The 25,935-nt window shown below is 38.0% G+C and overlaps 1 protein-coding gene across 1 annotated transcript; it reads left to right on the top strand.

Annotated features, from left to right (window-relative positions):
* The first annotated feature begins 10,010 nt into the window (after nucleotides 1-10,010).
* Nucleotides 10,011-25,446, top strand: LOC118766942. Its single transcript, XM_036510815.1, has 2 exons — nucleotides 10,011-10,252; nucleotides 24,871-25,446. The coding sequence occupies exons 1-2, from the start codon at nucleotides 10,165-10,167 to the stop codon at nucleotides 25,377-25,379; spliced, it is 597 nt and encodes a 198-aa protein (XP_036366708.1). The 5' UTR covers nucleotides 10,011-10,164; the 3' UTR covers nucleotides 25,380-25,446.
* Nucleotides 25,447-25,935: the final 489 nt, after the last annotated feature.

Genomic DNA, 25,935 nt, shown 5'->3' with positions numbered 1-25,935 from the left:
CTTCCACACAATTTCCGTCTACCAAATTCCCTCAAGATACCCATTTCTTTACTACCCACAAGGGGCTAAACACAGAGAGGACAAACAAGGACAGACAAACGGATTAAGTCGATTATATCGACCCCAGTGCGTCACTGGTACTTATTTAATCGACCCCGAAAGGATGAAAGGCAAAGTCGACCTCGGCGGAATTTGAACTCAGAACGTAGCGGCAGACGAAATACTGACAAGCATTTCGCCCGGCGTGCTAACGTTTCTGCCAGCTCACCACCTTCAAAATTCCCTCAAGATACCGCGCATAATGAGACTGAACACGAAACCAAGTAGATACAAAACGGGCTTCTTAATCACACAACCACACCTGAGCCTACATCTTGCATTTACCACGTATTTAGTAGCAATTTTCTGCTCCCGAATAGCGGAAAGACTTACCTTACTAGGTGAGACGCTAAGTAATTATCACAATCCAGGTAAGACTATTATTCCTCATAACGACGATGGCGTTCTCGTTGTCGCAGGTTATATACCCAAGTATAACTTTCTGCTCATCTGATGAGTGTTTCTTCTCCAAGAATTTATTTAAGCAGGCTAATCCACCTTCTTTCGCTTCATACGAAACAGCCGTACACCCTGAGTACATATTCTGAAGTTTACCTAATTTTACGATGTTTTGTATTTTCACTATTAAGTACACGAAAACATACTCCCTTTAGTGTTGAGTAGGGTGTTGTTTGAGTGATATAGAGCGACACTCAGAGGTTGACCACGTGCTTCGGCTCCCATTCTTTCGTTTAACATAAGTACTGTCGGTGTCACTGTTGAATTGAAAATTATAAGTGGTGGTTAATATCTTCCTTGTCTTGATGTTCTAGTTTCGAATCTCTCCAAGTGTCCCGTCAAGTATCTTGAATATTGGTTCCAACACAAGCATTAACTGTGGCACAGCAAAAGCATTATGAGATATGATCTTACTGAATGATTTTTATACCTTCCAAAGTCTGCTGACGTTTTCTTTTTGTCACTCCAGTTTTACTCACAGCACCAACCTACGCAATATTCTCATAAATTTCGAGGTATTTCCAATTCATCACCGAAGATAGAGAAGATAGACAGGCTATTGACGTTCATATTTTTCTCTCTGGCTGACAATTTTTCCTCAACTGATTGCCTGACAAAACTACATTTCTGTGTCCTTTGAAAAGGTTGCAATAGTGTTCTGTCTTGGTCTCGAGGATACTATTTGAATGCAGCTTAAGATCGTCAATGAAAACTGTGTGACTGCTATTACGATTTCACTCTTCTACAGATCCTGTCATGCAGAGCCAGAACAAATACCGAAACCAATGAAACAGAAAAGAGACAATCCCGTGGCTTGCATCTTATGCGACCCGAGCACACATCCTTTAATTATCCTTCTTAAATCCAAAGTTCACCAAATATTAGCAATAATTTCCAGTCAATCATAAACTTCTGATTTGCTTCTCAATTGTAAACTTGAAATGATTCCAAACTTAACATATCTTTGCGTAAACCTAGATTGCAATTAAATTGCTTGATTAATCTCTTGCATTATAACCTCACCTAATCATGCGTCATATAAGATCATTAGTAGCATCTACTAATAAATCACAGATGTGAATTATCTTTCCAAATCTTATTACTTACGCGACAAATACGCTCTACCCTAATCTGACACGAATGTAGCTATCTGCTGTTACATTAAAATTAAAATCCGAAGTCTTATTTCACACGTTAGTCGCCACAGATTTATTGCAAATCCAAGCCGAAACGTCAAAATGATTAATCTTGTTTACATTCTCACCACTTCTGCTGGCGTCGAGATATCTAGGATAAATTCTATGTAATTTATTCTTGAAAATTAATTACTTAATCCAACCTAAATTCTTCTTTTCCATAAGTCACTAAGAAAACTAAACTCACAAAGTGCTAAGTGCAAAAATCATCTAACAAGACTAAAATTACCTATCTTCTTAGGAATATCTGTAGCTTGTCTGAATAGCTTGCTCGCAAATATAGACGTGTGTGTGTGTGTGTTTGTGTGTGTGTGGTGTGTGTGTGTGTGTGTGTGTGAAGTGGGATGTGTGAAGTCCAGGCGATTACCTCCGTCAGCACTCATCCAAATCCAGGCTAACAAGATATATGGTGGAGGGGAAAACGATCCAGTAAATTTAATGTGCTCCACAGAAACTGAGAACCCAGGACGTTTACGACAACCACTGTGCATAACATATGATGAATAAAAGATTGAAGATATTGGATCACACTTATTATTTAGTCGTTTCAATAACAGATAGGCTGGATAAATCATTTAACATGCTGGAATCAATATAAACAATGGATATGTAATTTCATGCGATATTAAATGGAACTCCATTCTGGCAGGTCATCGTGACCTTGCAAAACATACAATACGCTTCCATTAGGATGAAAACCCTCGCAAATACGATAAGTGGGAGTGGTTTAGAGTATGGTTGAGAGCAATTAATCATTTAGATATGCTTATAGAAATGTACAGAGTAAATTGATCAAAGGACAGGCGATACAACTAGATAAATCAATTTAGGGGCTTGGCATACCAAGTTAGGTGTGGCAAGGGATATATAATATCGATGGCTGTCAGAGTAGGGAGGATGGTATTTGATGACAATGGTATTTGAAGACGGTGGTATTCACAAACGGTCATTAGTTAAGTGGGATGGGTATGCCAGGAATAACATTACAGGAACTATGATGATAAGAAAAAAGTTTAAGAAAATGAGGAGGAGGAGGAGGAGGAGGAAGAGAGAAGAGGATCGTGAAGAATAGTAAGATAGAAAACGATAGAAAGATATAAAAACGTACAATTAAAGGTGATGATTAATTTCGTATTAAATAGAATAGAACAGTAAGTCGTATCATAGTCTCCCTTTACTTGATGTTACATATGTTTCTATGCTCTGCAATTAATGATGCCATATCATATAATAATAATATAATAGTATAATATAATACAATAAAAGTAAATATTAATGATAAGAAATAAATATTGGTTTCAAATTTTGACACAAGGCCAGCAATCTGGGGCAAGGGAATAAGTCGACTAAATCGACCCCAGAGCTCAACTAGTACTTATTTTATCGACCTCGAAAGAATGAAATACAAAGTCGTCTTCGGCTGTATTTGAACACAGAATGTAAAGACGGACGAAATGCCGCTAAACATTTTGTCCAGCGTGCTTGTGATTCTAATATAATTATTATTACATTAAACGGGATCAGTAATTAGCTATAAAAGGAAAATTGTGGTAGGAAACAATAAGATAGGAATGAGATAGTAAACGAATAATTAGAGTTCTAAAGAGCAGTTAAAACCATTAGAAGGGATCAACTAATTACAGAACAATAAGTATGAAAAGAAATTAGAGAAGAATATAGAGAAGATTGTAACAGTGAGAAAGGAATTGCAATCGAAGGAAATACGTATGTTGAGTTATAATATCTTATGACACAATACACAAGTTTGATAAACGGAATCCTCAAAAAGGTTTTATTTAACCTGGCGTAAGTAACGGATTAACAACTCATTACGGATGTTAATTTGTCAAGATTTACAGCTTAGAATTTGAAGTGTTTCTATACAACGTAATTACAACTTCACCCTCTTTGTACACAAGCGCTGTCCAAATAATTAAACACGAATTAGAATAATCAATATTCTTATCTTTCAAATCCAAATGAATTTTGCTCATGGAGTATTATGTACATGTTATTAAAAGAATGTACATGGTTGCTCCACCTCAGCTTGAATTTTGATGTCGTGATACTGATATTGTACTAAACCATATCAGGTGTAAGGACTGAACATTTACATACTATATTCGTCCGGAGGCACTGGTTACTAAAAGGGTGACCATCTCTAACTCTACAGAAAACACTATCAGGTTTACTAAATAGAGTCAAATTAGTACTTGAATTATTATTAGAGCTGCTGTTAGGAAGAAGCACATAATCAATAGTAGTGTTCCTATTAGATCGATATGTGTAACTAACGGAAGAAACAAAAATACAGCTAGTATAATTAGAATCACAAATTTCTTATTAACAACCACTATAGTATCGGCCAAATTAGTTGTGACGGAATATGAAAATTTAGAAGTGTGTCTATTGAATATCTTACAATATCTAATAGAAGTTGGAAAATGTTTCTCCAATGCTTGTGAAAATATTATACGAATATCCAAAGAGGGAGTTAAACCATTTTTACATAATCTACGTGCTCCTTTAATGTAATTATGGTAAGTTTTGAACTCAGGTTTAGAATTAAGGTTTACGTTATTGTTATATTATCTATTGTGTTCATGATTATTACTACACTTAACATTTGTATACTCTTTACTCTTTTTACTCTTTTACTTGATTCAGTCATTTGAATGCGACCATGCTGGAGCACCGCCTTTAGCCGAGCAAATCGATCCCAGGACTTATTCTTTGGAAGCCTAGTACTTATTCTATCGGTCTCTTTTGCTGAACCGCTAAGTTACAGTGACGTAAACACACCACTATCGGTTGTCGGGGACAAACACAGACACACAAACATATACACACACATATACATATATACGACGGGCTTCTTTCAGTTTCCATCTATTAAATCCACTCACAAGGCTTTGGTCAGCCCGAGGCTATAGTAAAAGACACTTGCCCAAGGTGCCACGAAGTGGGACTGAACCCGGAATCATGCGGTTGGTAAGCAAGATACTTACCACACAACCACACCTGCGCCTATTTTATGCTTAATTTTATTACTCTTATTAGTTACAAGATGATCTACAAAGGTTTGGATATCGGCTACGGAGAATATGGGCCATTAAAAGAATTTGTATCATTATTACTCATAACAATAGAGATGTTCCTACTAATAACATCACTGGCAACTGCTGTTCTCATAATGGGCTTACAATCTTTCATGCCTATTTCGGAGATATTCTTAACCCTGTAATTCATAGCAGTGAGGCCACACTGATTTTTTTTATTAACAGGATTGTGATCTCCTCCACCCAAAGAGACACAAAATTACCGTTTTAGTTGCTGCTTTTAATAGCAATCACGTTAACTTACCTCTGATGTGTAATCTTCCAGGGTTCTATGTGGTCCGAATAGGGCTACAGGGTAACATAAAGGGCTCCTCTGTCGTGAGAGAATAACATGAGGCATGCATTTGGTGTGCTTTTACATCTGTTACATATGAATCTATGCTCTATAATTAATAATACTATATTATAAGTGCATCATATATATATATAGGCGTAGGATTGGCTGTGTGGTAAGTAGCTTGCTTTCGAACCACATGGTTCCGGGTTCATTCCCACTGCGTGGCACCTTGGGCAAGTGTCTTCTACTATAGCCTCGGGCCGACCAAAGCCTTGTGAATGGATTTGGTAGACGGAAACTGAAAGAAGCCCGTCGTATATATGTATGTATATATGTATCTATGTATCTATGTATGAGTGTATATGTTTGTGTGTCTGTGTTCCCCTCCCCCCAACATCGCTTGACAACCGATGCTGGTGTGTTAACGTCCCTGTAACTTAGCGGTTCGGCAAAAGAGACCGACAGAATAAGTACTAGGTTTCCAAAGAATAAGTCCTGGGGCCGATTTGCTCGACTAAAGGCGGTGCTCCAGCATGGCCGCAGTCAAATGACTGAAACAATTAAAAGAGTAAGAGTCTATATATATAAATACTCTCTGTAAGAGAATTTTCGATCAAATACTTGCTCCGTGTTTTTCTCTCGTTATATGTATGTATGTATGTATGTATGTATGTATGTATGTATGTATGTATGTATGTATAAGTGGATGGATGGATGGATGGATGGGTGGGTGGGTGGGTGTATATTTTATCTTTTGTTCAAAATACTAGAACATATCCCCTCGCTTCCATATTGTTACTACGTATGCATAACGTGCATGTCGAAGTAAGAGTCCAGTCATTATAATGACTTAGATTTTTGCTTCGTATATTTTAATTGTCCTAACAGTTCTTTTGTTTATATTAAACGGCGTTCGAAGTTTCTGTTGTAAAGTGAAATGAAAGGAAAAGGAAAGGGAAAGTGGAAAGCTGTTACGGAAAGGGAAACGGAAACGACGATATGCATTTCTGTATATGAAAAAAAGATGACAAAAATCGAAACGTCGTCAAAGTGAAGCCGTACAAAATAGATACCTTGAAAACCAAAGGACAGTTGTGTATGTATGTATGTATGGATGGATGGATGGATTATATGCGCGTGCGCTCATGTGTGTGTGTGTGTGTGTGTGTGTATGTGTTTCTACGTGTGTATGAAACACGTATTTATTAAACACATATGTGTGTTTCATAAATTACATAAAGAAAATATATACCAGTAATATGTTTATATGGAGGCGCATAGCCCAGTGGTTAGGACAGCGGACTCGCGGTCGGAGGATCGCGGTTTCGATTCCCAGATCGGGCGTTGTGTATGTTTATTGAGCGAAAACACCTAAAAGCTCCACGAGGCTCCGGCAGGGGGTGGTGGCGACCCCTGTTGTACTCTTTCGCCCTAACTTTCTCTCACTCTCTCTTCCTGTTTCTTGAGTAACGCTGCGATAGACTGGCGTCCCGTCCAGCTGGGGGGAACACATATGCCATAGAAACCGGGAAACCGGGTCCATAGGCTTGAAAAGGGCGCATGAATAAATAATAATAAAATTTGTATACCACTGGTATATTTCTATTGCTTGTATATTGTCCAAACATGCTTCACATTTGCTTTCTGTTTCATATTATAAATCTCGCATGCAGAAATCTTTTGTAAACTTTAAACATGATTTTCGTTATGTACGTGTGTATGTATGTGCGTTTATATGCCTGAGTGTATGTGTTTGAGTGTGTGTGCATGTGCCTATGTGCATGCGTCTGTGTATAAGTATGAGTGTGTACGCACCTATATATATATACATATATATATTAAGTCCCTTAATATTTAATATTTGATATTCAATATTTCATCTATTCAATAAGACAATCACTATTTCATTTCATTTTACTATATATACTATTTATACTCAGAAATACTAAATTTCTAAATCTCTCGTAGAGACATGTGCGGTGATGGGGCGATAGAATGGTTGTATACTGTCAATCTAACACGAACGTGACAGTGTCCCTAGATGCAGCCCGGGCGGTTGGGGGTATTTGTCTCCCCTTCGTAAATGTATATAAGGACACAGGAAAAAATGTGTCAAAGCCATCAGGAGGCGTCGATGCTTCCTAGGGCTAAACAGCGGTGGTGTATCCCACCCAACTGTCACGTTCGTGTTAGATTGACAGTATACAACCATACTATTTATACTATATATTCTATATTCTACATTAATATCATAAAGAATATAAAAACATAAAAAACAGACAGAGTTGGCATTCCTTTGAATAATATATATATATATATAAGGCGCATGGCTCAGTGGTTAGAGCGTCGAGCTTACGATCGTGAGGTTGTGAGCTCGAATCCCGGACCGGGCTGCGTGTTGTGTTCTTGAGCAAAGCACTTTATTTCACGTTGCTCCAGTTCACTCAGCTGTAGAAATGAGTTGCAACGTCACAGGTGCCAAGCTGTATCGACCTTTGTCTTTCCCTTGGATAACACTGGCGGCGTGGAGAGGGGAGGCTGGTATGCGTGGGCGACTGCTGGTCTTCCATAAACAACCTTGCCCGGACTTGTGTCTAGGAGGGTAACTTTCTAGGTGCAATCCCATGGTCATTCATGACCGAAGGGGGTCTTTACCATATATATATATATGAGAAAATGAGTAGAAATGGCTTTTGGTGGGGATGATCTTTATTTTAATGATCATGTTTACAGTTACTCTAATGTGTGTGTATATATGTGATTAGGCGAGGGCACACCATACCAGCTCGTTTCACATCCATATCACCAAGATAGTGGCAATGTGCAAGGGAATGGCCGGATGGATTTTGTGAACCTTCAGAACAAGGGGCCAGCAAACTATACTGGTTCTATGGAGGACACTTGTACTCAGTTGTCTGGATTATTGCTCTTAACTGTGGTCACCCCACTCTGTCGAATTAACAACGAACTTGAAGCAGTTCAGCGGTGCTACACCAGGAAGATTGCATCAATGGAACATCTGAGCTATTGGGAGAGAATGAAAGAGCAACGACTCTACTCCCTGGAACGAAGACGGGAGAGTTATAAAGTGATATAAAGTGACGGGTGAGGTATAAAGTGGAAGATCCTGGAGGGATTGGTACTAAACCATGGCATCAAGAGCTATACTAACCCCCGAACTGGGCGCCGCTACACTGTTCCAAAGGTCCCAGCTATCCCATCTAGATTAAGGACCATGTACTGCTGTAGCTTGGGATTCATGGGCACACAGCTATTAAATGTCTCGCCAAAATATTTGAGGGATCTTCATGGAGTAGGGGTAGATGTTTTCAGAAAACAGCTTGACCTCCTGCCATCCATGGTCTCTGATGAACCTTTATCACGGCAAGAAGCTCAAAAGAGCACTCACCATGTGCCACGGAGGTTAAATATATATATTAACAGTCGACTCAGGCATTCATTACTAATTGTTTTACAGGCACAAAAAATAAGTATGATCATCTTTGTGTTTTTATTTAGTATTAACATTAGTATTAGGAGTTTAACACTATTAAAGCATGCGGGATAGCAGCAAGCTTTTTGAGTTTGTGAAGCTTTTAGTAGTGCAAATCCGAATGAATCAGCTATTGCACGTGTACACATACCCTCACACACACACACACACACACACACACACACACACACACACACACACACACACACATATTCAAAGGGTTTCTGCACAGCTTCTGTCTCCCAAATTTGTTTTACAAAGCATTCGACAACCCGCGACTATGTAAAGAATACATTTGCTCAAGGAGCCACCGCCGCATAGGATTGAACCCGACACCACGTAGTTGCGAATTGAACATCTTAACCACATAAGCATAGCTTTGTCGGATCGGGCCTCTGGTCTAAGAATAATTTCCTCTCTTCCTCCTCCCAGTCACGGAAACCTTTAAAAAGGACGTTGGCACTGCTCTTCCTTCTCTGACTAAAACATTAAACCTTACCTTAACCAAAACAACCAGCACTAAAAGAAACAACTAACAACTATTAACAACATGGTCAATTCTGCATATTTAAAAAAATTGAACAAGGAAGTTTGCTCCTCAATCAGATGGATACGAGTTCAGTCTCACAGCACGGTACCTTGGGCAAGTGTTTTCTACTATAGGATCCCGAATGACCACCGATTCCAGACGAAGTGCTCTAAGAGTTAGTATCGATATCGCTTTTATTTTATCTGCTTTCGCTGGAAGATACAGATCGCATCAGTCAATGAAGGCACGAAATGTTCTTCAACGGAACCATTGATCTAGCTAAGATAGCACCTCAATCTCCCTCAGATCCCTGAAATAACATCCTACTGACGTTAACAAAGAAGGAAGAGAAGAAACTAGGATTATACGGGGTAATGTAGATCTAGACAAGAATGAACAACCTTTTTCGAGAAGCAGACCGCATAGATCATTATGAAGCGAGTCGCACTACTAAAAAAAATTTAAGGTAAATTTTCGTTAGATGTGCCATTCAGAAAGTCCAGCGACCCGCAGTTTTCCTATGACTGATCTAGATATTGAGAAAAAACCGGAATGGTTGTAAACGAAATAAATACTCTTGATGAAATATTTACTTAATTAAGGCCGGACTACGAGTTCAACTACTACTACAACAATAACGACAGCATAAACATTTATGATATCTAAGTTCAACTTGGCAATAAATTAAATAACGTCTGAAATTTACGCTTATCTTCTTGCTTATGTGGCTTCTTGCTAAAGGTCGTTCTTATCTTCTTGCATGTACGCTTCTTGCTAAAATAACTTCAACAAAATTTCTACACAAGAAAGTGACGTCATAACAGTTGCATGACATCATGTCATCAGTTTTGATAATATGGACGATATTCAAACAGTCTCAACGTCGTTTGGAGGCAACCTCAACCATATAAGTTTTTGCAGTTGTTTCAACTGTTATTTGGTTTAACAAAGCATTTGGCGAGCTTCCCAAAAGGGAAAACCAAAAAGCAAAAATGTCACATACGATGGCATACCCAATTCACCGACGCAGTGCTTCAGCGCCACCGCCAGTAACAAGAAAGGTGAAAAATACAAAAACAAGTATGTACCGCCGGATTATAACTCCATTCAATTCTATCCGTTATCTTCTGTCTTTTATTTGTTGTAGTCATTAGACTGCGGCCATGTTGGGGCACCGCCTTGTGAAATTTTAATCGGATTATTCAACCCCAGTACTTCTTTGTCTTTTGGTTTTTACTTTTTTAAGCCTGGTACTTATTCTATCCGTCCCTTTTGCCGAGCTGCTAAGTTACGGGGACGTAAACACACCAAAACCGGTTCTCAAGCCGTTATAGCGGACAAGCATGGACACGCACATACATACGCACATACACTCATACACACATATGCACATACACAAACACACACACACAACCACACACACACACACACAAAGACACATACACATACAAGCACACACACACGACGGGCTTCTCTCAGTTTCCATCTTCTAAATCCAGTCATAATGCTATAGTAAAAAACACTTGCCCAAGGTGCCATGCAGCGATTCTGAATTCGTAACCATCTGGTTGAGGAGCAAACTTCCTTGTTCAATTTTTTTTTAAATACGCAACGCAGAATTGACCATGTTGTCAATAGGTGCTAATTGTTTCTATAAGTGCTAGTTGTTTTGGCTGGGGTGAGGTTTAATGTTTCAGTCATAGAAGAAAAAAGAAGTGCCAACTTCCTTTTTAAAGGTTTCCGTGTCTGGCAGGAGAAAAAGAGGAGAGGGAGTTATTCTCAGACCTGAAACCTGATCTAAATACTTGTAGCGGAATGGACTTTGTCTAAGACACCTCAAATCTGTGCTGTGGTGTAAAACCGGGCGAAGTAGTAAGCCTACCATCCCAAAACATGAACGGGATTCTTCATAGTTTCCGTCCACATATTGTCATTCACGAGTTTTAGGCCGACTCGAAGTTATGGTAGAAGGTAGATGACACTCAATTGAGGTGCCGCGCGATGAGATGGGATCTAATGCGGAACCCTGTTGTTGCGGAGAGAAATTGTTAACTACACACCTGTCTTTTGGAGGACGATAAAGAACTTAAGATTTATATATAGAAATATCAGTCTTCGCAACCCAGACCTCGGGTGTCTTGGACGGAGTCCATTCTGTTGCAAGTATTTAGATCAGGACTCTGGTCGGAGAATGACTTCCTCTCTTCCTCCTACCAGCCACGGAAACCTTTAAAAAGGACGTTGGCATTGCTCCTCCTTCTCTGATTCTCAGTAATGCAGTATAATGTGTACCTTTTATGCAGACGCACATATATACACAGGCACGTGTTTATTACACACGTGGTCACAAAAAGAAGTAAACTCGCGCACGACATATGCAGTCACGTGGAGAGGTATAAAAGCTCAGACACGCACTTGCCCACACAAATGTATATCTCACTGATTACGCATGCACAAACAATACTTCTTATAATATCTGTGGCAGTCTCTAAGGTGGCGAGCTGGCAGACACGTTAGCACGCCGGGCGAAATGCTTAGCAGTATTTCGACTGCCGCTACGTTCTGAGTTCAAATTCCCCCGAGTTCGACTTTAACTTTCATCCTTTCGGGGTCGATAAATTAAGTACCAGTTACGCACTAGGATCGATATAATCGACTTAATCCGTTTGTCTGTCCTTGTTTGTCCTCTCTGTGTTTAGCCCCTTGTGGGTAGTAAAGAAGTAGGTATTCGTCTGTCACTACGGTCTGAGTTCAAATTCCGCGGAGCTCGATTTTGCCTTTCATACTTTCGGGCTCGATAAATTAAGTACCAGTTACGCACTGGGGTCGATATAATCAACTTAATCCCTTTGTATGTCCTAGTTTGTCCCCTCTGTGTGTATCCCCTTGTGGGCAATAAAGAAATAAGAAACGTTAGCATGCCGAGCGAAATGCTTAACTGTATTTCGTCTGTCTTTATGTTCTGAGTCCAAATTCCGCCGAGGTCGACTTCGTCTTTCATTCTTTCAGGGTCGATAAATTAAATACCAGCTGCGTACTTAATGGGGTTGATCTAATCAACTGGCTCCCTCCTACAACATTTCGGGCTTTGTACCTAGGGTAGAAAAGAATATTTGTGACAATTTCAACTCCAACATGTTGTTAACAGCTACATAGAGTTGATACAGATCCCACCACCACCACACTCCAGCTACAAACACCAGAAGCACTGTATTATTCATAATTGTAAGCACTACCTCGCGAAGGTGAGTTCAAAGCTTTCCTATCGAAATATAGATGGGGTGGTCGGATATCATCATCATCACTACCAATACTACCATCATCATCATCATCCTGCTCCTCCTCATCATCATCCTTCTTCTCCTCTTCATCATCATCATCATCCCGCTCCTCCTCATCATCATCCTTCTCCTCCTCCTCCTCCTCATCATCATCATCATCATCATCCAGTATGTTGCACCCATTACAATTCACAGCCGTTACCGTCTTGTATTCCTTGATAAATCATCTGTGGTGACATCGAGCAGCAGATGCGACTCGTAGTCAACGGAGTGAATTGGAACCACATAAAATGAGGTGCCTTACTCAAGAACGTAGACAGACGAAATACCGCTACCGGTTCCAATAACGCATTTTCCAGTATGAACCTATTAAACTTTTCCCGCTTGTATAAACTTGATTTTTTTCATCAACAGCATCCTTCAAGCTTTATAAGAATAATATTTAAGTCTTTGATAAAAAACATATCCATCTTCTTCGAAGCTAAAACTAAAACTTTCACGGGTACACCTATCATCCTTTATCTTCTTCCTGTACCGGTTTCAGTCACTGGACTGCGGCCATGCTGGGGAACCACCGTGGAGGGTTTAAATCGAACAAAATCGACCCCAGTAACTACATTTTTTAAAAGTCTGATGCTTATCATTATCGGTATCTTTTAATGAACTGTTAGGTTATTGGGATGTAAACAAACCAGCAGCGGTTGTCAAGCGGAAGAGGGGAACAAACATAAACACAGACGCACACACGATCATATTTATTTCTTTTATTTTTGACTTGTTTCAATCATTAGACTGCGGCCATTCTGGGGTACCGCTTTGAAGATTTTTTTTAGTCGGATGAATCGGCCCCCAGTACTTTTTAAAGCCTGGTACTTATTTTATCGAATTATTTTGCCAAGCCGCTAAGTTATTGCGACGTAACACGGTTCTTTCAAGTCTTATCGGACTTGAACTACCCTCTTCTCATAACATAGGATTTGTATCTGATGTCTTCGTACACCACATGTTAAATCGTTGACTCATACGCATGGAGATGATAGGCAATGGCCCTCATTGACTTGCCAGGAATCTCGTTGATAATGTCTTGGACTTGATAGACAAAATCTACTTTTCTGAATAAGTTTTGACCGTCGAGAATATTCCTTTCATTTAGGCCGGCAACATTTAAAAAGATTGTAATCTCAAAATCACTGTGATTGGTCGGAAAGGCGACGAGCGTAGCATGTCTCTTCGCCAGCTGCATTAAATTCGAAGCTTCCATGTTGGGGTTTAAAATAAAGAGGATATTCCGTTAAAGTTTGAACCACTTATTGTTATTAAATGTTTTCTTCTCGAAAAACTCATTTAGCTGAAGCACCTTGTATGTGTGTGTGTGTATGTGTGTGTGTGTGTGCATGTGTGTGTGTGTGTGTGTATGTGTGTGTGTGTGTATGTATGTGTGTGTGTGTACATGTGTGTGTGTATGTGTGTGTGTGTATGTATGTATGTGTATGTATATGTGTATGTGTATGTGTGTGTGTGCATATGTGTGTATGTGTGTGTGTGTGCATGTGTGTGTATACGTACATACATACAATATATATATACATACATATACATACAGGCGCAGGAGTGGCTGTGTGATAAGTAGCTTGCTTACCAACCACATGGTTCCGGGTTCAGTCCCACTGCGTGGCACCTTGGGCAAGTGTCTTCTACTATAGCCTCGAGCCGACCAAAGCCTTGTGAGTGGATTTGGTAGACGGAAACTGAAAGAAGCCCGTCGCACATATGTATATATATATGTGTGTGTATGTTTGTGTGTCTATGTTTGTCCCCCCTAGCATTGCTTGACCACCGATGCTGGTGTGTTTACGTCGCCGTCACCTAGCGGTTCGGCAAAAGAGACCGATAGAATAAGTACTGGGCTTACAAAGAATAAGTCCTGGGCTCGATTGGTTCGACTAAAGGCGGTGCTCCAGCATGGCCGCAGTCAAATGACTGAAACAAGTAAAAGAGTAGAAGAGTAAAAGAATACACACACATCTACATTTTATACACACATACACATATAGTAATAATAATAATCCTTGGAAGAAATTTATTGTACGACTCTATTCTTTCTGTCTATCAACCCTTTCCGCTTATTCGTTCATTCCAATCTTCGTTCTTTCGTTCCCTCTCTCTCTCACATTTCTTTGCCTTCTCTTCTTACTCACTTTCCCTCCACTTTTCACTTCACTGTGTTCCTGTCATTTTTTCTCGTCCCTCCTTAATTCTTCTGTCCCTCCGCTTCTACTTCTCCCTCTTCTCTTCCCACGTGACCGCCGTTCGGCAAAGAATGCTCTTTCTTTCTGGGTCTGACCGTTGTCCGTGCAACATCGATATTCTTCCCTGTGTTTGTGAAATTCCTGGTATCTCTGCCGTAGGCTTCATTTCCACACGCGCCAGCTTAATTCAATTCGTCCTTAGTCGAAAGCCACCTGTTGTTATGTCTTGTTATTATTATTATTATAATTATCATTATCATTATCATTATTATTATTATTATTATTATTATTATTATTATTATTATTATTATTATCATTATTATTATATTTATATTTGGGTAACATTGTCCATTTTTTCCGTCCTTGTTTTTGTATACATTCGCTGCTTTCTTCCAACGAATCTAATGCTCTTAGCTTAGTTTTTCCTTGGGGCTGGCCAGACTTGAGCAATCTCAAGAATAATCAGCCGAAATTGCGAGGATAATCTGGTGCTTGATTGAGGAAAGAAAACTTCGAATGACCCGTCCTTGTTTTCTTTGTATTGTCTATCTGGATGTTTTGTTGTCCTTTTTGTATCACCTAGCTCTCCGGATATTTTGCATTCTTGTCCCATTTTGTATTTCATATATATATATATATATATATATATATATATATATATATATACACGGCGGGGTGCTGAAAAATTTCTGGCTTTAATGGTGTCATGAAAGGCCTAGTTGGAGGTCCAACCTTCTACGTTCTTTTACAGGGCTTAGAAAAACTGAAGGACTGCTGCAAAGTGTATTAATCATAATTAACTGATACCCCAGTATTTTCTTTTATCCAAAGCCAGGAACTTTTCAGTATACATACATGCATACATACATATATACTCACAAACACGCACGCACACACACACACACACACTTAACGCCTAAACATCATATAAAGATAGACAAATTGTACTATAAAGAAAAAGATTATATTCTCTCTTTCTACCTTCCATGGCATTTGAAACTGAATACTAACTTTCCGAAGATAGCATAAGGAATTTTAGTAACTACTGTTCCAATGTATACAACCTATATGGCGGCGAGTTGGCCGAATCGTTAACACGCCGGGTAAAATGTTTAGCGGCATTTCGTCCGTCTTTAAGTTCTGAGATCAAATTCCAGCGAGGACGACTTTACCTTTCATCCTTTCGAGGTCGATAAAATAAGTACTAGTTGATCACTGGGGTGGGGGTGTGCATGTAATCGACTACCCCTTCCCTGAAATTACGGGCCTTGTGCCAAGATTTGGAATCAGTATATACTGTTTGTGTATTGTTGGGTAAGAGACATCCGTGACAATATCTGGATGTGAGTTGTGTTGATTGAGAGAGAGGGGGAGAAGGAGAGAGAGAGAGAGAGAGAGAGAGAGAGAGAGAGAGAGAGAGAATGAATGTAAGACAGTGAGTGAAATTGCCTTTTATTACTTCTTTTCTTGAATCCTCCTTTTCTTGAATCCTTTTGCCCCCAGGGAGACTTCAGACCCAGCAATTTTTCCTTTCATGCATTCTTCCGGAATGGTTTTAGATTTGTGTGCGAATTTTAGAAAGCATTCGCCGAGCAATAAGCATATTGTTTCGCGATGAACATATTATATATATATATATATATATTATATATTATATATTATATATATATATATATATATATATATTATATATATATACACACATATATATACATACATACATACACATACATACATATACATTCATATATACATATATATATATATATATATATATATATATATATATATATATATAATATATATATATATACATATATGTACATATATGTGTGTTGTGTGTGTATGTGTGTGTGTTTATGTACACACATATTTACTAGAGCGAACATGTCTTTGTGACTATATCCGGATTTTATTCAGAAACTACAAAACGAAAACCCACAAACCATGCTATTTCCCAGGGTAGAATTTTACATTTATTTTGATATATAAAGCAGAAATGTATTTAATTTCATTAAAAAATAATTTGTAATTCCTACCAAAACGTAAACAAATATACATTTTCCCTTCAGTTATCTTTCCGTCTTTGGTTTCTTTCACTTGATTCAGCCCATTGTTGTCTCGTAATTTCCGGTTGAAAGATTTCTTCTGAATTCATGTGAATATAGAGAAGGACGAATAGACGAACGGACAGACGGATAAACAGATGGAGAGACGGACAAACGAGTGTATAGATGGACAGACGACGGACGGAGAGATGGTCAGACGGATGGACATACACGGCTCTTATAATATAGATTTTATATTTCATGTTATGATAGGTTATTGATAGGTTTTCAACGGTCCAAATCTTTATTTCACTGAATTTTCCACTTTCTTTAGAAAATAACATCGTTGTTTGACGAGACAGAAAAGATTAAAGTCAGGCACTTTCATCTCCGGCCGTAATTTAGTGAATTATTTCACCTTTTACCTTAAAGACAGGGCAGGAAAAAAATGCCTGACTGTGAAAATGTTTGAAAATCGATGGAAGAATGTAGCACGGATGTTGCGAGTGAATGTAACCCCATGAATGCGACGCAGGACGTATCTCAGGTATCAGTGGCGAAGCGGGGCTCGTGGGGTCCGGATTGAACCCGCCTTTCCGCTCCATCCGTAATGTCTCCCAGTCTGTCCTATCATTCGATTTATTAATACTTTTGTAAATTTTTAATGTCATCTGTATGTTATATCCATCCGTCCATCTGACCCCAGTCAGATTGTATTGTCCCTTATCTATGTTGTCCCCTTGTTGGGAAATAAAAAATTCACACCTATAACAAGTGTTAGAACACAATAGAGATCATATTTTTAGTGGATGTCTTTGTTGGTTACAGTCTTAACCAAATCCTAGAGCACAACAAATTTGCAGCTGTTACAAACATAAGGGACTATTTCTCATCAATGAATGCAAATCTTGCGAGAGTTAGAAACACAACACACAGGACTATTTTCAGTGAGCGTTATGAATGTTGAAAGGGTATGTATGCTCAGTGCTACTATAAATATAGAATTATCGTTGAGAAGGATATGAACATACAAGTTTTGTCTTTCCCGGTTTTTGAAAATGCAGCATTTTGCTGAAAATATCAGTAAACTCACCGCATACGGACTTCGAATTAATGGCCTCAATTTATGAATTTTAGCCAATTTTAGTCAATTTTAGCCGTTAATTTCCTCGCACTTAGGTCTTTATTTCACAACCATCGGAGCGCGAATCGCTCTTCACGACTGCAGGTCAGTGAGTTGTAAACAATTTTGTGACTTTTAAACAATTTTGAATAGGAACCGGAAAGAGAAATACGAACGTGCAATGTACACGCCACATCTCGCTTTATCTTGCTGTTTCAATAATGCAGATACCACCTCGTAAATACATATCCGCTCTTACTACTGTTCTGGCAAAATATTGGGCACCTAGCAGTCACTAACTCCCGTTTCTGTAGTTTCTGCTTTTTTATGTGAACCACTTCGGTTTCCCATAATTCTCTGAAAATAGCAGACACATTTTCACAGAATCCCATATGCAGTATCTGTGTGTTTTATGGCAGAGTCTTTTATCCATTATTATTATTATTATTATTATTATTATTATTATTATTATTATTATTATTATTATTATTATTATTATTCTATGTTTGACTTTTGCTTTACATTTGTACAAGTTGGCTCCAAGTGTCACCCAGAGACCTCAAGAGACAACAGGTTGGAAGTTCATGTTGTTGTTATACCTAGTGTGCCATATATTTGATTTTGTATTTAGTGTTGTACTAGTGAATGTCGAAAAAACCATACGAAAATTATGTTTGTTTTAAAACTTGAGATTACATAAAAAGTATTTTGCGTAGGATATGAGCAGTTCCCATGAGCACTATCTTTTGACTTTCTGCCATTTTGGGGTTTTCTGGTATCTGAATTAGGTATCAATCAGCCCCTTTTGCTATCATTCCCAGGGCACCTATGACAACAGGTATTGTTTTAGTCTTCAGGTTCCACATTTTGCTGATTTCTATTTCAAGATCTTTATATTTGCTCAACAAGATCTTTATATTTGCTCATTATTATTATTATTATTATTATTATTATTATTATTATTATTATTATTATTATTATTATTATTATTATTATTATTATTCAGTAGTTTTATTTTTATAGCGTGCTTTCACTTCACTACCGAGCGCAGCTCTGTGTGCCTTGGGTATGTGCTGTGATTTGTTGTGATGCTCTGATGGTTATTGTATGGAAAGTGTTCTGCGTAGGATGTGTGCAGTGCCTAGTAGTGCAATTTTCTGTATGTTGTATGTGTTTGTAAGTCCTGATGTTTTTGTTATGTATTTGTCTGAATATTTTTTTATCATGCCTAATGCACCTACTATGATAGGAATTGTTTCTGTTTTTAGATTCCACATTCTGGTTACCTCTATTTCCAGGTCTTTGTATTTTGAGAGTTTCTCCATTTCTTTTAGAGACACGTTGTAATCAGCCGGTATTGATACATCAATTAGAAAGCATTTTTTTTTCTTCATGATCTTTGACAACTATATCTGGTCTGTTAGCCTTAATTTCTCTATCTGTGTGTATCGGCATATCCCAGAGTATGGTTGCTTTCTCGTTTTCTGTGACCTTTTCTGGTGTGTGCCTATACCATCTTTTTTCTGTTGTTATTCCATAATGTTGGCATAGCTTCCAATGTATGTAGGTTCCAACTCTGTCATGTCTGTGAATATATTCCTTCTTGGCCAGGACTGGGCAGCTAGAGATAATATGATTTATTGTTTCTTGTCCATCTCCACATATTCTGCAGTTACTTGTTATATTTCTTTTCATTACATGTTTTTGGTAATTTCTGGTGGGGAGGCTTTGGTCTTGTGCTGCAATTAAAACTCCCTCTGTTTCTGCTTTGAGTCCCGAGCTTCTCAACCATTGCTGGGATTTTTCTTTGTCTATTTCTTTTGCGTTTAGTTTAGTCCAGTATTTACCATGAAGGGGCTTTTCTTGCCATCGTTTTATCATGGTTCATTGCTGTTCTATTTTTAGTTTGGATTTCATTTGTTTTATAGCTTTTGTTGTTTCTTCATCTTCTTCTTCTTCTTCTATTATTATTATTATTATTATTATTATTATTATTATTATTATTATTATTATTATTATTATCATTATTATCATTATCATTATCATTATATTATTATTATTATTATTATTACTATTGTATTTATATTTGGTAACATTGTCCGTGTTTTATTATCATTATTATTATTATTATTATTATTATTATTATTATTATTATTATTATTATTATCATTATTATCATTATCATTATCATTATATTATTATTATTATTATTATTATTACTATTGTATTTATATTTGGTAACATTGTCCGTGTTTTATTATCATTATTATTATTATTATTATTATTATTGAGTGAGAGAGCAGTTCATGCCATCAAAGTGACACTTTGTTATTTGTAAAAGCTGCATATGATATAGAAAATACCTCAAATTGTGCCATTTAATGTATTTTTGTATATCCAGAACAAGCAAATATATCAATAATGAAACTACTGGAAAAGGAATCTGAAAGTGGATAATAGATTCGCTTCGACGGGTAGATACCTGCTACAATCTTAATTAGTAATTGTTTGTCGATAGGCAAAGAAATGAGAATATTATATGTTTTTTAGTTTCAATTGGAGCACCCCACCTGATAATATTAAATATATCAATATCCTCTGGTTGCTTGTAGTTGTTAAAATTGCTCCAGTCTGGCCAGACCCAAGGAAAAACTAAGCTAAGAGCTTTAGATTCCTTAGAAGAAAGCAGCAAGGACAGAAAACACGGACAATTTTACCCAAATATAAATACAATAGTATTAATAATAATAATAATAATAATAATAATAATAATAATAATAATAATAATAATGCAGTACCAGGCAGTGGCTCTCATGGCTTCTGATCTTAACTGACTGGAAGTGTTATCATGTACATTGTTTTGTCTTGGTATAAAAGATGGGCTACAGCAAATATTCTGCTCAATACCACAGGTTGCTTGTCAGTTGTTTGACCTTAACCAGTTGAGCATGTCCCTTAGTGGCTGACGATATGTGCATCTCTGATCACGAGCAGAAGTAGTGGGGGAGCATCATGGCCATGTGTTGAGAGGGATTCTTTGGAGTTTGAATGGTTCACCTCTGGAAACATAGGTGTTTCGTTCAACATCCTAAAGCAACCCTTATTCAGGACCGTTTGAGCAGGATGGGCTACTCAACCTGAAGAAAATTCTAACTGGGCCCCACCTGCAAGGTCATGTGTTGTTTATCTTGATATGAGATCACCATGTCGCGCACATATGGTTGTGATGCATGTGCCTGGTGTACCTTTATCAGACGGGTAGTCATGATGGGTATATTGGGCTTCGTATATTTTATATACGAAGCCCATATACCCATCATGACTACCCGTCTGATAAAGGTACACCAGGCACATGCATCACAACCATATGTGCGCGACATGGTGATCTCATATCAAGATAAACAACACATGACCTTGCAGGTGGGGCCCAGTTAGAATTTTCTTCAGGTTGAGTAGCCCATCCTGCTCAAACGGTCCCTGAATAAGGGTTGCTTTAGGATGTTGAACGAAACACCTATGTTTCCAGAGGTGAACCATTCAAACTCCAAAGAATCCCTCTCAACACATGGCCATGATGCTCCCCCACTACTTCTGCTCGTGATCAGAGATGCACATATCGTCAGCCACTAAGGGACATGCTCAACTGGTTAAGGTCAAACAACTGACAAGCAAACCTGTGGTATTGAGCAGAATATTTGCTGTAGCCCATCTTTTATACCAAGACAAAACAATGTACATGATAACACTTCCAGTCAGTTAAGATCAGAAGCCATGAGAGCCACTGCCTGGTACTGCATTATTATTATTATTATTATTATTATTATTATATTATTATTATTATTATTATTATTAATACTATTGTATTTATATTGGGTAAAATTGTCCGTGTTTTCTGTCCTTGCTGCTTTTTCTAAGAATCTAAAGCTTTAGCTTAGTTTTTCCTTGGGTCTGGCCAGACTGGAGCAATTTTAACAACTACAAGCAACCAGAGGATATTGAATATTTAATATTATCAGGTGGGGTGCTCCAATTGAAACTAAAAAACATATAATATTCTCATTTCTTTGCCTATCGACAAACAATTACTAATTAAGATTGTAGCAGGTATCTACCCGTCGAAGCGAATCTATTATCCACTTTCAGATTCCTTTTCCAGTAGTTTCATTATTGATATATTTGCTTGTTCTGGATATACAAAAATACATTAAATGGCACAATTTGAGGTATTTTCTATATCATATGCAGCTTTTACAAATAACAAACACGGCTGTCTTAGCAGCATGATAGGTCTCTGGGCAAATCAATGATCTAGTGGATGCGCATGGCTTAGTGGTAAGGGTGTTGGACTTGAGATAGTAAGATTGTTATTGAAGGTGGCGAGCTGGCAGAAACGTTAGCACGCTAGTCGAAATGCTTAGCAGTATTTCGTCTGCCGTTACGTTCAAATTCCGCCGAGGTCGACTTTACTTTTCATCCTTTCGGGGTCGATTAAATAAGTACCAGTTACGCACTGGGGTCGATATAATCGACTTAATCCCTTTGTCTGTTCTTGTTTGTCCCCTCTATGTTTAGCCCCTTGTGGGCAATAAAGAAATAAGTAAGATTGTGGTTTCGATTCCTGGACCGGGCGACGCGTTGTGTTCTTGAAAAAAACACTTTTTTTCACCTTGCTCAGTCCACTCAGCTGGCAAAATGAGCAATTCTGCGACGGAGCGGCGTCCCGTCCAGGTGGGGAATATATACGCCATGAGAACAGGAAACCGGCCCTTATGAGTCAGTATGATTCGAGAAGGGAACTTCATTTTTTAAATCAATGATCTGGACCGTATAGTATTTATTGACGGTAAGTTACAGGATTCGCAGATCAGAATTAGGTCCTTTGACCCTTGAGGCTCGTTGGCAACATCCCAGTATGCCCATGCCTTTAGATACAAGAGCAATAGTAATTGAAGCGTCTGAGAATGTCTACCCTAAAACTGAGAACGGAGGGTGATGTGGTCTTTTTTACAGGAATGTTTGCTCCAAGTTCATTGAAGATAATGAAATCAGTTCAGTGATAATTTATGTTCATTTTGTGGTCGCAGACAACGTGAATTAGTAAAAATTTCTTGGTTAATCCCGAGGTCAGAATTTTGTATCTTGTCACCTAAGCCACTATTACCGCAATATACACATTGTATGTAACAGAAGCGCAATAAAATTAATGTGTTTCGTCAGCAGCGCCGAACTGAATTTTTTCTTTTTGTGAACGTTAAGAGAACAATGGTGGCTTACAACTCCAGTGTATTTTTTTCTATTAATCACCCCATGAAGGGTAGGACTTTAACGGTGAATCCTTTCTTCACGACGACACGACAACACTGATCAATTGTACCGACACATTAGACCTATTTGCAATTATTGAATACGAGCTTTTATTCACTCGTATTGAGTTCTCATTAACATATGGCTGAGTGCTCTTCTGTCATGATCCTTTACCTATAATAACATTTGAAATCGTTATTGCAATGCAAATGATTGTTAATTATGCAGTGTCCTTATTGATTAACTGAGGCGTGTCGTCCTTCGTCATGTGATTGTCTTTTTACAGTCAAATGTGGAGTTCCGACGAGAGTTCCGGTTGATCCGAATCAACGGAACAGCCTGCTCGTGAGATTAACGTGTAAGTGACTGAGCACTCCACAGACACGTGTACCGTTAACGTAGTTCTCGGGGATATCCAGCGTGACACAGAGAGTGACAAGGCCGAGCCCTTTGAAATACAGGTACAACAGAAACAGGAAGTAAGAGTGAGAGAAAGTTGTGGTGAAAGAGTACAGCAGGGATCACCACCATCCCCTGCCGGAGCCTCGTGGAGCTTTAGGTGTTTTCGCTCAATAAACACTCACAACGCCCGGTCTGGGAATCGAAACCGCGATCCTATGACTGCGAGTCCGCTGCCCTAACCACTGGGCTATTGCGCCTCCTGGTATAATTAAAAGAACTAACCAAGCGAAAGTTTATTGTCTTATTTATGGATAGCTAAGTGAACACATCTAGTGAATGTCTTCGGTCATAACCTTTGTAGCGATATATTCATAATAAAGCGGATTCAACGATGAACAAGTATCATAGCTATGACATTTATTTTGAGTAGAGTAACCCAGTGTAAGTTTAATGATGTACTCATGGCTAAATGAATTGACCCAGCGAAAATTTAATGTCATAGTCAAGATATCCATATATCTATATATATATCTAAGCGGACTGATTCAGTTTAGTAAATTTAGTACCGTAAATCCTCGAGTATAGTCCGCCCTTGAGTATAATACGCAGGGGATTTTTAGGAGGCTGTACCTCTGAAAAACCTAAACCTCGTGTATAATACGAACCCCTTCTCTAACTTAAGTCGTGCGTAACTAAGCCAGCAGCACTTACTCGAACAAACACTTCCGTGCATGCGTAATACAATAATTGTGATGTTCTTAACTGTTATATGTGAATGTAAATATGTTTGCAAATTGTTTTTGTTACATGTTATTCTGTGTTCTGAATACTTTTATTTTAATAAATGTTGCTTACTGCAAGTTATGGATGATTCTTTTATGACTTCATTGCTTTCAGGCTTAGCTTAAGGTATTTTCTCGCCCGACATCACAAAATGCGTCTGAATAAACATAGACAGCAAATAGTGACTCAGACATTGCTTAGAAAATATTTTTGATTTTTAACTTCGTATATAGTACGAGGGAAAAATGCGGATTATACTCGAGGATTTACGGTATTTTAATTATAGACCTGTGAAGTCGTACGAACACTAAGCTTGTAATACTCTGTAATTTGTGAAGTGATACGAACACTAAGCTTGTAATCTGACACCCTGTCGACTCGACAGGCTGCTATCTTTTGTTTGTATCGTCATTGTTATTTTTACTTTTGAACCTTTACATGAAATTAGAATATCTACAAATAACCATAGTATAACCGATGGTCATTCGAAAACTTCTCTCCCTTTCAGATCCATCAGCTGTAGCTAGTGCAAATCTCAAAACTGAAAACCGGAAATTGATTCCCGTCATTAAAGATGGCAACTCGTTTTTTCGGTCGGTAAGTTATCTCTTTTCAGGTCATGAAAGGAATTACATAAAATGGCGCAAGGCCATAATAGCTTTCGAGTCTCTCTTTCCCGATCATGTTTTCCACACAGACCTGATTGATAAGGCAGTTCGTTATGAACACGCCCAGAAATTATCAATCAACCGTACACCTGCCACTGAATTCGAACTTATTGCTTTTGCTACAATGGTACAATGCCAAGTTTACGTTTATGATCTGATCAGTACAAGGCCCTACAGATTCGTTTGGCGTTTATACTTGCCGCGATTTGCTTGTGAACAGCTCTATGACAAAGGCTATTTGACTTTCTATCGTGAGCGAAACATTTATAGTCCGATCAAAGACAATCTTCAAGTATCGACCGATGAACAACATCATGCGAGACATCACCGATGGAGAAGTGTGTATTGAAAAAAGTAAACTTAAAAGCAAGGTTTCTGAAAATTCAGCAAGTTTGAAAGCAAACAATATATATATACATACATATACATATATATATATATATATATATATATATATATATATATATATATATATATATATATATATATATATATATATATATATATATATATATACATATATTATATACATGCATACATATACATATACATGCATACATTCATACATACATACAAATATATATGATTTTATTTTGTGTGTGTGTAAATGAATAAAATGAAGCTGCCTTTTTCGTTCTTTCGACATAAACATATTTACAACCACATCTAAAATAATGCGTTCTTCTATAACCCGTAACACTCAAATAAGTTCTAGGTGAACTTCTTAACCAAACAGCAATGACTGCCGTACGCTGATATCTACTCACACACACATACACACACACATAAACACACACACACACATGTAATTATATGTGCATATGTATTATTCATAAACAAGCATATTATTGACATTGACTCCGAAGTTTCGGACAGCTAACCCATCGTCGGACTGCAATAATTTG

This window comes from Octopus sinensis, linkage group LG18 (assembly GCF_006345805.1).
Source record: "Octopus sinensis linkage group LG18, ASM634580v1, whole genome shotgun sequence".
Classification (NCBI taxonomy): domain Eukaryota; kingdom Metazoa; phylum Mollusca; class Cephalopoda; order Octopoda; family Octopodidae; genus Octopus; species Octopus sinensis.
The sequence above is the reverse complement of the archived record's forward strand: the minus strand, read 5'-3'. Positions and strand labels throughout refer to the sequence as shown.

Coding starts and splice junctions, on each gene's coding strand:
- LOC118766942 (XM_036510815.1), top strand. CDS start 10,165: ATGTCACATACGATGGCATACCCAATTCACCGACGCAGTGCTTCAGCG. Junction 10,253..24,870: donor GGTGAAAAATACAAAAACAA/GTATGTACCGCC, acceptor TCTCCCTTTCAG/ATCCATCAGCTGTAGCTAGT.